This window comes from Chionomys nivalis, chromosome 12 (genome assembly GCF_950005125.1).
Source record: "Chionomys nivalis chromosome 12, mChiNiv1.1, whole genome shotgun sequence".
NCBI classification, from domain to species: domain Eukaryota; kingdom Metazoa; phylum Chordata; class Mammalia; order Rodentia; family Cricetidae; genus Chionomys; species Chionomys nivalis.
The window spans coordinates 56,434,129-56,449,096 of record NC_080097.1 but is presented as its reverse complement, the minus strand read 5'-3'; the positions used below and the strand labels follow the sequence as shown (position 1 = coordinate 56,449,096).

The 14,968-nt window shown below is 38.7% G+C and overlaps 1 protein-coding gene across 1 annotated transcript in view; it reads left to right on the top strand.

Moving 5' to 3' along the window:
• Rnf17 (ring finger protein 17) overlaps positions 1-14,968 on the top strand; it is a 121,504-nt gene that overhangs the window by 80,201 nt on the left and 26,335 nt on the right. The window contains exons 20-25 of the mRNA XM_057786539.1: positions 1,704-1,931; positions 2,742-2,892; positions 3,024-3,142; positions 5,058-5,148; positions 7,949-8,064; positions 11,046-11,332. Of these exons, the coding sequence (XP_057642522.1) occupies positions 1,704-1,931; positions 2,742-2,892; positions 3,024-3,142; positions 5,058-5,148; positions 7,949-8,064; positions 11,046-11,332 (992 nt within the window). The remainder of the gene's footprint in view (positions 1-1,703; positions 1,932-2,741; positions 2,893-3,023; positions 3,143-5,057; positions 5,149-7,948; positions 8,065-11,045; positions 11,333-14,968) is intronic.

Below are 14,968 nucleotides of genomic sequence, written 5' to 3'. Positions count from 1 at the left end.
GAGTTCCAAGGCAGCCAAGGCTACACAGAGAAAACCTATTTCAAAAGACAAAAAAAAAAAAAACAAAAAACAAAAAACAGAGAGCGAAAAAGAAAAAAAACAGAGAAAATTAAAAGAACCAGCATGGGGCTGGAAAGATGGCTTAGCAACTAAGAACACTGGCACCTCTTCCAGAGGTCCCAGGCTAAATTCTCATCACCCACATGGTGTTCACAATCATCTGTAACTCCAGTTCCAAGAGATCCATCACCCTTTTTTTTACTTCTGTAGGCACTGCATTCACATGGTACACAGATGTACTGGCAGACAAAACATCCAAGGCATAAAATAATTAACCAAAGTGGGTGGAAAACATATATAGAGAAATCAGAAGTTTTCTGAAAGATATTAAAGAAAATGTAAGTGGAAATTTATCCCATGTTTATGGATTAGAGCATTTGATGCCATCAGTACCACCCTAAATGAGCAAGAGATTAATGATCTCTATCCAAATTCTAACAACAGTTTTTGCAGAAATAGGAAAATCTATGCTAAAATTCATATGGAAATTCAAAATAATAAGTAGCCAGGGCATTCCTGAAGAACCTAAAGGACATGTACATCCTAATTTCAAATCTTACTACAAACCTAAAATAATCAAAACAGTATGGTATCAGCAAGTACATGAAGGAAATAAATTCATAAATCTGGTACTCAGAAGAGATATGGTGGGTGATGTAAATGTCAGCAACATATAAATGATAAACAAGGAAAATGAAGTTATCTCATTAGTCCCTCAGTAAAGATGAAACCCTGTGGGTTATCATGTTTAGGAAAGGGACAAGAATGTGAGCCTGAGGCAGGTAAACTAGAAGTAGATAATACTTGAAAGAGTAGCTGTATTCAGGTGGGAACTGAAAACTATCCATTAGGCAAGAACAAAACAAAAGAACAGCACAACAAGAAAAAACCTGTTAGTGATCCAGATCTCAGCTTAATGGGAAAGTTTTTTTTCTTCATCTAGTTGTCTGTGGTTAAAATATCTGTGGGGGTTTTATTGATGTTGTTTTGTTTGTTTTTCCAAGACAGGGTTTCTCAGTATAACAGCCCTGGCTGTCCTGGAACTCACTCTGTAGACCAGGTTGGCCTTGAAGTCACAGAGATCTGCCTCCCAAATGCTGAGATTAAAGGCAAAATATATTCTGTTAAATGTAAAATACTTGAGTTGTTTCACTGAATGCATTCTAATGGTAATTACACTTCTATTTACAAACTGATACTTTTTACTGACCAATACTGACTGATACTCTCTAGCCAAAGGTTGTGAAACTCAGAGTTGTTTTCTTTGTGAGTTGAAGTTGTAAGGTTGATAAATTAATCTATTGTTAAAATTAAAAAATTTGAGTTTAAGCCGGGCGGTGGTGGCGCATGCCTTTAATCCCAGCACTCGGGAGGCAGAGGCAGGAACCAAAAGCTACAGAGAAACCCTGTCTCGAAAAATCAAAAAAAAAAAAAAAAATGTGGGTTTAGATTTGTGTTTGTGTGTGCCTGCTTTGCTTTGGTGTTGGTGAAGCACTCTTTTTAAAGAAAAGTTAACTTTAGTAATTGCTATTGATACCAAAGTTTGGAAACAAAATTACAGATAAAACATGTTCTTCTCTTAAAATAAGCAAATATTAATATCTTACTGACTATTCTTTTTGCCAACTTCTGTTATTTTTTAGATATACCCTCAAAGATAATTCTAAAAAGCATCTTGAAGTATGGGATCCTTCTCCTGAAGAAATCATTTCAAGTGAAATAAACAGCTTAAGCCCTCTGTCTGTAAAATCTCTACCTAATGAGAATTTCCAGGCCTTATATAACAAGGAGCTGCCTGTGAATATATGTAATGTAATATCTCCTGAGAAGATTTATGTTCAGTGGTTATTAACAGAAAACTCACTTAATAGGTATAACATACAATTATTAATAGGTATAACATATTGTTAATGGGTATAATAGACAATGAAAGTGAGTGCCTGTGGTTTCATTCTTCTTATACTTTGCTTCAAATATCTAGATGCCATAGTGTTTAATTTTTGAAAGTCATGAAATTATTTCAACTAAATTGACTCTAAATTCTTTTTATAAAAAAATCCTAACATCTTGTTTTTGGCTATTGTCGTACTAGAATTTATCCATGCGTACTTACTAAGTACCTTACTCCATGACAGCCTGTGTTGGTATTGAGGATTCTTTGTTGGCATAGGGCTTAAACTATAGTCAGGAGAGAAGATGAACAAATAAAACTTTGTGTATGGATGATAAAAGAGTAATAAACAGAAGTAAGACCTTTGAGAAGGAGAATGGTTTTAAGATGTTTGAGGGTCTTTTCAAATGTGTCCTAAGCTAAGCACTAAGGAAGCAGAGGCAGGCCTCTGTGAGTTCAATGTCAGCCTGGAAAACACAGTGAGCTCCAGGTCAACCATAGCTACATAGTGTGACCCTCTCTCTGTACAAAGTGGTGTATAACTGTGGGGAGCTCACATTCTAAACTGCTGTGTGTCTGGAGAGAGACCGGAGAGCAGCCCAGGGTTGTATATGAAGAACCTTAATCTCAAGCAGAGCGAAGAACAAGTTCAAAGGCAGAGATGCTTTATACAGTCAAAGTTGTATCCAGATTGACCAGAGGGGAATGACTAAAGGATTTTGGAAGAAAATATCTTGTCAGACAGACCAATAAAAGATTATTTGAAATTAAAACATTTTGTATCCTACAGTTTGGAAGAGAAGATGACAGCCGCCTATGAGAACTCAGAATGGAAACCTGTTAGGTGGGAACGTGACATGCACTGTGCTGTTAAGGTCCCAGCTAAAAGTCAGTGGAGAAGAGGCCAGATTATCAGAATGGTCACGGACACATTGGTGGAGGTAAGTGTCATCGTGAAAATGCATTTCACTTGTTCAATGATTACTTACTTCAGTTCCTTTTATGCTTTACAACTCGAAAAAAATTCTTCAAATGTTGCCTTTCCCTAAATTTAAGCTTACTGTTCTCACAGGTCTTGCTGTATGATGTGGGTGTTGAACTAGTAGTGAATATTCACTGTCTAAGAGAACTTCAAGACAGTCTAAAGACCATGGGAAGATTGTCTCTAGAATGCTCACTTGTTGATATAAGGTAGTTTTTAACTAAATAAATTTTCTCGTTATTATATATTATCATTTTAAATATTTTAGCATGGTTTGTCAGTTTTAATTAATACATTCTGAAACTTTCATTCAATCTCATTAAGGGTTTTTTTGAGAGGGATGTTGAGATAAGTTTCTCCTGTGTCAGCGGTTCTTAACCTGTGGGTTGTGATCCCCCCACAGGTGTCACATATCAGATATCCTGTATATCAGATATTTATAGTATGATTCATAACAGTAGCAAAGTTACAGTTATGAAAAAAACGTGAGGAAAGAACTGTATTAAAGGGTCACAGCATTAGGAAGGTTGAAAACCACTGCTCTGTGTAGTCCTGGAACTTGCTCTGTAGACCAGAGATTCACTTGCCTCTGCCTCCTGAGTGCTAGAATTAAAGGTGTGCACCACCATGCCCAGATTCATTAAGGGTTCTAGGAAGAGGGAATAATACATGTTTGGGCCTATAAATGTAATAACATTAAAGAAATAGAAGGAAGCTAAATAGAATTTAAACTGTTGAGAATAAAAAAGCTTTGAGGAAAACTAAAGGCGGAGGGAAATAAAATATGCTTCATAAGCTTCCAGTTATACAGGAAGACAGAATTGTAAATTAGTAACAGTAGTAGGTAGTATAAAAGACCAACAGAAAATAGAATCAGAAAACTGAAAAATCAACTGAATGTGATGTCCATACCTGCAAGTCTAGCATTCAGGAGCCTGAAGCAAGACAATCATAAGTTCAGTTCTTTTTTTTTTTTTTTTTTTTTTTGGTTTTTCGAGACAGGGTTTCTCTGTAGCTTTGGAACCTGTCCTGGAACTCCCTTTGTAGACCAGGCTGGCCTCGAACTCACAGAGATTCGCCTGCCTCTGCCTCCCGAGTGCTGGGATTAAAGGCGTGCGCCACCACCGCCCGGCCGACAATCATAAGTTCAAAAACCAGCCCAAGCTACATAGTGAGACCTGTGTTCAAAAAAAAGGAGAGAAGGCAGAGTTAGTTCAGAACAGATGATTGACAAAAAAAGCAGTTTGAAAAGAGATGGCAATTCGCAACCCAAGAAAAATTAGAAGTAAATAACAGAAAAGTGGGGCTAAACTAGGAAAAGTACAAAAGCACCTCTGACTGTGGAGGTGGCTCGGTGGGTGGAGGCACTTGGCCACTATGCCGAATGAGGTCAGCCTCCAGGACCCACATGCAGAGGAGAACCAAAGCCCCAAGTTGTCCTCTGACCTCCACATTTGTATTAGGGCATTTGTGAATGCGGATACACATATAGAGAGGATAGCTTTAAAAAGAAATAAAAATAATTTTAATTTTGAAAAAAATCCACAGGGTTCAAAAGAAGAAAGATCTCTTATCACCCAAGAAGAGTCAGCATAAGTTTTATAAACATCTCAAGGAAAAAAACTGGTAACAGTACAAGAAAAAAAACATTAATTCATGAAAGACTTCAGAACTATATATCGAGAAAGTACATGACTTATCAAAGAAAATCAATTCAGAATAGTGAACTCTCAGAGATAGTTGGTTTACAAAAGAAAGAAAAGCCTGATGTCATCACTAGTGCTTTATAATAAAAATAATTAAGTAACATATTTAAATACTTAAAGAAGAGGGAAGGTATAGGTTTTCTATCCAGACAAACTTCAGTGTAGCTGTAGAACAGACACACACACACAATGTATAATATATATAATACAGAGATACAAATACTAATAAGAAATACATAGAAACAGGTTAAAGAAAATGAAAGTGGGAAAGAAAATTATGTAAATAGCATAAATTCATGTTCACATTTGTTTCTCACCATATGAGGGTTCAAACCATGCATGCTTTTATATTATTTCTAAGTATATCAGTACTCTGTGATACGCACTGTAATACAAATAGTTATTCCTTTTGCTTCAGACCAACTGGTGGAAGTGACAGGTGGACAGCAACAGCCTGTGACTGTCTCTCACTGTACCTTACTGGAGCTATAGCAACCATAATCTTGCAGGTAGGTAAAATGTCCTGGCTAGTTTTATGGCAACTTGACCAAGCTAGAGTCATCTGAAAGGAGGGAACTTCAATGGAAAGGATCATTCTCTTAATTAGTGATTGATGGGGATGGCCCCACTCTAGTGGGTGGTTCCTCCCCTGGGCTGGTGGTCCTGGGTTCTATAAGAAAGCAGGCTGAGCAAGCCTTGAGAAGCAAGACAGTAAGCAGTGCTCTTCCATAGCCTCTGCATCAGCTCCTGCCTCCGGGTTCCTTCCCAGTTTTAGTTCGTGTCCTGACTTCCGTGACACAAGATAAACAATTATAACAGATATTTGCTTATTATTTCATTGAAGTTGTCATCTATTCTAAGTTTATTTTCTTGTTAAGAAAATAACAGCAAAATATTTGGAAGTTTTTTCCAAACTATGTTGATCTTACATTAAAGTAGTATACTTGTGCATAATAACTTTGTGGTATGGTGGCATATAATAATAATCCCAGAACTCAGGAGATAGGGGGAGTATCAAAAGTTAAATCCCGGCCGGGCGGTGGTGGCGCACGCCTTTAATCCCAGCACTCGGGAGGCAGAGACAGGCGGATCTCTGTGAGTTCGAGACCAGCCTGGTCTACAAGAGCTAGTTCCAGGACAGGCTCCAAAACCACAGAGAAACCCTGTCTCAAAAAACCAAAAAAAAAAAGTTAAATCCCTAGCAGGGCACGTTGATGTACTACTCTAATCCCAGCACTCTGGAGGCAGAGAAATGTCTGTGAGCTGGAGGACAGCCTGGGCTCTACAGCAAGTTCTAGGCCAGCCAGGTGCTACATAGTAAGACTCTGTCTTAGAAATTAATTAATTATATAGATGTGTGTATGTGTGTGTTTATTTATTAAGATACACACACACTCTGGGCAGTGGTGGCACACACATTTAATCCCAGCACTCTGGAGGCAAAGGCAGGCAGATCTCTGTGAGTTCGAGGCCAGCCTGGTCTACAGAGCTAGTTCCAGGACAACTAGGGCTGTTACACAGAGAAACTCTGTCTTGAAAAAAAAAAAAAAAACCCAAAAAGGTATATACAGGCATATCAGAGCACACAAGCCATGGCTTCTATGTAGAGGTCAGAGTACAATTTATAGTAGGTGGTTCACCTTTTACCTTGGGGTCCTGGGATATTGAACTTAGGTCATTAGATTTATCAGTAAGCATCTTTACCTGCTCTGACAACTTGCCCAACAGAAAAGCTACAATAAGTAAACAAGTTAAATAGATGGTCCCACAAGTGTTCATGTGACTGAATCGAAGTATTTCTAAAGTCATGTGCTTGAGTTGAAATTGTGTATGTTAGAAAATAACATATAAAGTAACTATTGGACTAGATGACTCAGAAGTCTGGCTTCTTTTCTAGAGGTCTTTTTTTTTTTTTTTTTTTTTTTTTTTTGGTTTTTCGAGACAGGGTTTCTCTGTAGCTTTGGAGCCTGTCCTGGAACTCCCTCTGTAGACCAGGCTGGCCTCGAACTCACAGAGATCCGCCTGCCTCTGCCTCCCGAGTGCTGGGATTAAAGGCGTGCGCCACCACCGCTCTTGAGTTCAATTCCCAGTAACCACAGGTGGCTCACAACCATCTATAATGAGATCTGCTGCCCTCTTCTGGCCGCAGGCAGAACACTAATAATAAACCTTGCCAGGCCTTTCATTCCAGCACTTGGAAGGCAGAGGCGGGTAACACTCTGTCTTGAAAAACCAACCAAACAAATAAATAAGTGAATAAACAAACTAGCTAATCTTTAAATAAAATATAACATCTTTTTAAAGTCTTTAGACAATTAAGCTCAGGCTCAGACTGGAGAGATGGCTCAGTGGTTAAGGCTAGTCTTTCAGAGTTTGACCGGGGTTCAATCCCCAGGACCCTCATGATAGCTAACAACTATTTGTAACTGTAGTTCCAGGGGATCTACCCTCACACAGACAAAACTCCCATGCGTATGAAATAAAATTAAAAAGCTGTATTTTTAAGAAAATTAAGCTCATAAATCAAGAAGAACTGATACAGTGTGCATATTTGTGGGTGTGGCTTTGGGAAGCATGTCTTTATAAGAAAGGGTTCTATTTTCCTCTGTTCTGTTCTACTTCATTGAATTTTCTTATGTAACTCATTTTCCATGTTACCTTTTTTATGTATACTTTTTTCACTTTTATACCTTTTTGATTTTTTTTTGGTTTTGTTTTTGTTTTTCAAGGCTGGGTTTCTCTGTGGTTTTGGAGCCTGTCCTGGAACTAGCTCTTGTAGACCAGGCTGGCCTGGAACTCACAGAGATCCGCCTGCCTCTGCCTCCCAAAGGAGGCAGGATTAAAGATGTGTGCTACCACCACCCAGCTACTTTTATATCTTTTCATATGAAATAGAGCATGTTTTGTAGTATCTTCCTTTGTGTTTTGTAGAAAAGTAAAGCGCACATTGGATATTTTCCAGAACTGAAGGGAATAGAGAAGCGTGCTAGCTGGTGATACTTCCTCTCACCTCAATTAGGGAGGGTGAAATTTTTGATTGGGGTTTTTGGTGGTGAGAGGTTTATTTGTTTTGACCATAGTAGTGAGGTCTTCCTAATTTATTCCCAAAACACATACCTGAAAAGAGATACAACATAAAAATTAAAATGTTTCTATCAGTACTGATTCTCTTCCATGCTGTTTCCCTTATATATTTAGATGTCAAAATAATGTTAGCTGGGATTGATTCTTTCATAGAAAATGTAGAAGAAATTCTTTTGAAAAATACTGCCTGTGAGATTTCACTTTTTGTCTGATAAATCTTTTCAGGAAAACAGCACAACATGGCCATTACCTGTGAAAATTTTCTGCCGAGATGAAAAAGGAGAACGTGTTGATGTTTCTAAATATTTGATTAAAAAAGGTTTGGCTTTGAAAGAAAGAAGGTACGGACTTTTGAATAATTTTTTGACGTCAATTTCTGATGATGCTTCATAACTGCCTATGTAATCTGTGGGTATTTTCAAACCTTTGCTCTTAAAGATGATTTATAATCTAATTCCTAATGAGCTATCCCAGAAATAAATTGCTTATTTCTTTATTCACATGAGTAAAACTCTTGCATACCAAAAACCAGCTTATTACGTACTGGCTTTCAAAGATACATGTGGGCTTCTCAAGAGAGAGCTTTGTCACTGGGGCTTGGGGAGCTAGTTTTATGAGCATGTTAACACAAGGAGGATTACTTGTATGATAAGCTGGGGAAAGACAGAGAATCTGAATAAGAGGAGACCCCCAGAATAGGACATATTCCCCCCTTTTTTAAAAGATTTATTTATTATATATACAGTATTCTGTCTGCATGTATGCCTCAGGCCAGAAGAGGGCACCAGATCTTATTATGAATGATTGTGAGCTACCATGTGGTTGCTGGGAATTGAACTCAGGACCTCTGGAAGAACAACCAGTGTTTTAACCACTGAGCCATCTCTCCAGCCTGCATATTCCCCTTTTTGTCCTTATGCATGATTTTCCACATGTGCCATGGCATCTGATCCATGATGGTGGAAACCCACAATTTTGGAAGCGAATGGTTTGGAGCAAAGAGTATCCGTTTTCTCCAACAGCCATACAGGTTCCAGCTTTGGTTAGGCTGAAAGCTATCACGAACAGCATGGCAGGAGGACTTGAAGAGGGGAGGAAGAGAGAAGGAACATGAAGAATGAGAGCATGGGGACCTCCTTGGGCTGGAGTGATGGTTTAGTAGTTAAGAGTACAGGCTGCTCTTGAAAATGACCTGGGTTCAGTTCCCAGCACCCACACGGTGACTCACAACCATCTGTAACTCCAATTCTAAAAGATCAGAAGCCCTCTTCTGGTCTCTGAAGGCACAGACATACATGTAGTCAAAAGACCCATACACAAAATCAGTATTTTTAAAACAATATCATAAATCATAGTAACATTAACAAATTAATTTACAAATTGCATTTGTAGCAGGAGCTGGATGGAAGTTGTTGAACAACTTTGAACAGTAAATTATGTAGTTACAAAAAAGGCAGAAGCATTTTATATGTTAATTCTGGTGTTCCTTATTTTTTGAATTTTCAAAACAACTTTTGTGAATAAGATCATTATATTTAAATGAAAACTCGTGAGGTTGACTTTTGGCACCAAAAAATATATTTTACAAAAAGAAATATTTCAAGTACATTTGTAAGAGAGGGATGTTTAATTTAGTGTGAAACCTGCATATACATTATATATACTCATGCATTTGTATCTGTATAGATTTACATATCTTAAAATCAGATGAGTTGATAAGTGACTTACAGGCCTTATTATCTGAATTAATCACTTTTTTCAACATAAAATAATAGGACACAAATTACATAAAGTGAATTATGTAAAACCCTTGGGAAAACATGTCAGCTGGCCAGCACATGACAACACTGAAGGAACCCTTTCTTATAAAGGATTAAAGACGTGTCTAGGGGAGTTTTTCTGAGAGGAATCTAGGAGTTGTATCTGCTGCTTGACTGAGAGTTTCAATACAGGCAGGGGATGAGAAAAGAGGGCAGGGTTGGAGCTTTGTGTAGCTTCTGGAGAGGAAGGAAAAGGTATGACTGGAGGCAACTTGATAGGCTAGAGAAAATATAGAAGTCATATCCTCTTGAGCAGTAGCAGTGGATTTTTAAAAAGCCAGCTGAGGCCCTGAATATTCAGTTCACAGCTTGGATTTTACCTGCAAAGGAGATACCAGCAGATATATAGATACAAATAAAATAGATATAGGAACAGGTAGGTAGAGATACAGGTACACATAGATACAAATGGATATAAATACATACAGACAGATCTTTTTTGAGAACTTAAAAGTAACTTTTTTTAGTTTTAGAATTGCCTGTTTATCTATCAGGGTGGCAGGGAGGCGACCAAAAGATGAACAGAGAGGTTCAAGTAGGTTGGACGAGAGAATCTTAGCCCAGTGTGAGGGGTCTAAGGGGAGCTCAGCAGTTGTTAGCCAGGATGACGTTCACCAAAGTGGTGATTGAGGGTGCAGATAGCCTGAAAGATAGAGCTTTACATTAAAGTTTCGCTTTGGATAAAAGGGAAGAAGAGATAAGCATCCCTGGATGGCATGAGGGGAGAGAGAAGACACAAACACCAGCACATACGGAGCTTTCCAGAGCACATCTTACTTTTAAAACTTACCCAGAATGGGTGTCTGTCTTAGGGTTTCTATTGCTGTGATGAACAGATGGAACATCATGACCAAAAGCAAGTTGGGAGGAAAGGGTTTGCTCAGCCGACACTGCACATCTCAGTTCATCAGTAAAGGAAGTCAGGACAGGAACTCAAACAGGGCCGGATCCCGACGGAGAGGCCATGGAGGATTACTGCTTACTGGCCTGCTCTCCATGGCTTACTCAGCCTTTTTTATAAAATCCAAGACCTCCTGCCTGGGGATAGCACCACCCACAATGGGCTAGACCCTCCCCCATCAATCACTAATTAAGAAAATACCCTACAGGCTTGCTTACAGCCCTCTCTTATGGGAGGCACTTTCTTAGTAGAGGTTCCTTCCTCTCAGATGACTTTAGCTTGTGTCAAGTTGATATAAAGCTATCCAGCACAGTGTCAAAGAAGCAGATCGCTTATAGTTTCCAGTTTCTTCTAGAGAAGTAGATAGCAGAGCTGGCAGAGAGTGACCCACCAGGTGTATAATGCCATCTACAGTTCCCACGCCGCTTTCCTCTTTTTTCCTCCTGTGACTGTCTAGTCCACCTCATGAAAGACTAGTTCATCCTGGACTAGAGGAAAGGTTTTAGTTAAATGTTAACACATATTTGAATGATTTTTTTCATTATTTCTTTAGAATTTTATCTTCCTTTAGATATGTTTTTGTTGTTGTTTGATATTACAGAACTAGTAAATCAAATAAGAGCCATTCATCTGAGACACCTTTGGAAATCCCCCCGGAACAAGGAGAGCCAATAGTTACTAAGTGCTTTAAAACTAACTTTGATACTAACAAGAAAATTGCTGATAAAATCAATGAACACAAAGTACCTCATTCAAAGGAGAAAAAATCAGAAACCAGAACCACCGGATGCTATAAACCACCAGCTATTCCTAACACAAATGCATTTGAGGCAGTAGTGAGCTGCATTGGTGATGATGGAACTATATTTGTAGTGCCTAAATTATCAGGTAAGGTCTTTTATGTTATAAAGGTTTCTTCAGTAACTCTGGACCTAGCATGATAGAAAAAAACTGAAAGTCTTTAGGAATATTTACCCTCTCTGAACCTCATTTTCAAGGGCTTATGAGGAGAATTAGGTTATTTCATCCAGTGCATGCAGAGTTCTTTTAAAAATTCCTAGCTAAGCTATTTGAGGGTTTTTTTCCTTAAATTACTTTAAATAATAAATTATTTCAACATATGTCCCCAGTTCTCTCAGCCAGAGGACTGTCTGTGTCCCAGTGCTTGTCTGCTAATGTGACCTCTCCGTAGTTGGAGAAGCACAAGGCTGGAGACGGGATGGCTCAGCTGTTAAGATGCATACATACTGCTCTTGCAGAGGCCCCAAGTTCAGACCCCATCACCCAAGGTGGGTGTTTCAAAATTGCCTGTTACTCCAGCTCTAGCGTATCCAACACTGTCTGCTGGCCTTCCTAGGTATCCACATAGACGTGCTTGTGTGCATATAATTAAAAATAAGTCTTAGAAAAGAACAAGTTAGAGAAGTGGCTCAGTGGTTAAGGGCATTAGGAGTTTCTGTGATTGACAGGCGGGCGGAGGTCTTTTGCTGAGGCAGGCTGCTCCAGGACTAGATGCACCCTTCCCTTCCCCCATCAGTTGACCGTCAGGGCAGAGAAACTAGTATTACAAGGTTTCTGTGGAATGCTGAGTTTGTTTCTGTTTACCTGATAAGAATCCTCACTGTTTACTGGGTAAGAATCTGCCTGGATTGGGACCAGGCTCTCATCTTAGGACATTTTCAGCAGCACTGCCATTCTGGTACCTGCTTTGTGACAGCAGGTACCACAGAAAGCTGAACTTAAAAATGACCTTCAAAGAGAATATTAAGGGAAAGCTTCCTTCCTACAGCCTGTTAAAGTGTGTGTGCGTGCGTGCATGCCCGCCTGCCCGCCCCCCCCCACAGGCATGTATCAGATCCCCTGAAGCTAAAGTTACAGATGGAGTGCTAGGATTTGAACTCTGACCCTCATGATTGCTCGCAAGTACTCCTGAGCTATCTCTCCAGCCACTTAAATTTTCTTTTTAGAATCTTTCTTAGAAGAACATCCTTATCAAAATCTTTGTAGCCAATACAAAATTTTGTGACCTAACAAAACTTCTATCATAAAATTCAATGAATGTTGTCTTATATTAAGAAAAAAACTAAGCCGGGCGGTGGTGGCGCACGCCTTTAATCCCAGCACTAGGGAGGCAGAGGCAGGCGGATCTCTGTGAGTTCAAGGCCAGCCTGGTCTACAAAGGGAGTTCCAGGACAGGCTCCAAAGCTACAGAGAAACCCTGCCTCGAAAAACCAAAAAAAAAAAAAAAAAAAAAAAACTATACTTTCAATAAACTATACTGTTTTAAATGTTTATTCTCCAACGTTTTTGTTTGAAGATCAGAAAGTGTTGTAGTCAAATCATTTTAATGTTTTATTAAAACTTACTTAATAGATTCAAAAATAATACTTTATAATAGTTTAAAAAAAGATTCAAGTCTGGGTAAGGGCATATGTGTGCCACAGCATGTGTATGAAGGTCAGAGGACAGTTTTTGTAGGTGGGTTTTCTTTTTCTACTGTTGAATCTGGGAATCAAACTCAGATTGTCAGGTTTGCATAGCAAGTACCTTTACCCACTAAGCCATCTTTCTTTGAAGTCTCCATTTTAAGAAAAAAATTTACTTTGTTTTTTTTTCTTTTTAAATATTATTTTCATTTATGTGTATGTATCTGTTATATGTGTGGTACCAGAGGAAGAAAGAGAATCTTGGACCCCTGGAATTGGAGTTACCAGCAGTTGTGAGCCACAAGTGTGTGTACTGAGTCCTTTGAAAGAGCAGCAAGCACTCTTAATCAACAAACCAACTCTCCAGCCCCCATTTTAATAGGTTTTTAAGAAATAAGAATACCTAAATGTGGGACTAGAGAGATGGCTCAGTGGTTAAGAGCACTGGCTGTTCTTCCAGAGAGTTCAATTCCCTGCAACCACATGGTGGCTCACAACCATCTATAATGAGATCTGGTGCCGTCTTCTGGCATACAGGCATACATGCAGGTAGAACACTGGATACATAATAAAATACTTAACATACATACATAACATATATATATATACATATATAACTTAATGTTTTTTGTAAGGCAGTAAAGATTAGTCAGGTCTTTGAAGAAGTTATTAAATGTAAAATATATGTCAGAATAAAAGAAATTAAGATCACCTGATTTTATTCTAAATCTCTTACTCAGTTATTTTTAGTTATATGTATGTGTTGGGGGAGGTAATGCATGTGTGCTTAGATGGCCATGGAGTCCAGAGGGCATTAGGTCTGCTGGAGCTGCAGGTGTTTGCCAGCCACCCAGCCAAGCTCAGTTCCTACATACAAGAGCACTACGTGATTTTAATCACTAAGCCATTTCCCCAGACCCACAGACCTGTTTGTTTGTTTTTAGGTAAGTAGGGGTGAAGTGGCTGCATATTTGAGGGGTGGGGCCTGGGAAGGCCAGAGGATGAATCCGGTCCTTGGAGCTGACATAAGTAGGTTTTAATCTGGGCTCTAGACCTTTGGAAGGGTGGTAAGCACTCTTAAACACTAAGCCATTTTTTGAAAACTTTTTCTGTAAATCAGTTTTGCTAGATCTTTTGTAAACCATACAAGAGGTTTTGTTTTGTGTGCTTTTCCCCTCAATCTTAGGTTCCAAAATTAACATTTCAAAAAACTGGATCCCATAGTTAACATTTGAATATCTACATTTCATTTACGCATGGCTGAATGAAAACTTTGAATCGCCATTTTTGTTTAAGAAGGGAAAAGAAAATGTAGGCAACAGCTCCTCTAGGCCCAGAAGTTGTCTTAAGATGTTCGCACGTTTAGATGTGCATGCGAATAAGCCCAGAAGTTGTCTTCAAGATGTTCGCACGTTTAGATGTGCATGCGAATAAGTCCAGAAGTTATCTTCAAGATGTTCGCACATTTAAATGTGCATGCGAAGAATTTTAGTGTGCAGTGATTATTATTAAAAAATTAGAAGAAAAGCTAAACATACATTAAGTAGTTACTTTTAGGAATCTTAGAGGCAGATTAAGTTTCTAATCCCATTCTTTTTTGACATGTATTTTCTGTAAGATTGTTGCACTGTGGCCAGATACCTCAAGACTTCAGTTAAGACCCATGTTGCCTTGAGGTACCCAGAGAGCCAGAGGGAGCATTTTTCTCTGTAGAGTTCAAGGGGTCCCCAATGTAGATAAATCTCTAATGCTACAACCATTAAATTTTCAGCCTTCGTTAGGATAACTATCAGAGATCCACATTAAACACAAAATAACACACATTAAGTCAGAAGCACTCTTAAACTGTGTGTGTGTGTGTGTGTGTGTGTGTATGTGTTGTTTGAGACAGGGTCTTACTATGTAACCTTGCTGCTCTGGAACTTGCTGCTGTAACTAGTGGTGCCCCGAATTCATAGAACTGTACCTATTTCTATGTCCCAAGTGCTGAATCAAAGGCATGTGTCTTCTAGCAAACTCAGATTAGTCAGCTAAAATTTTCCCTTAGAGCCACCAAAATATCATAGGCTTAATATTCCCCATGTTAACACAAATTATA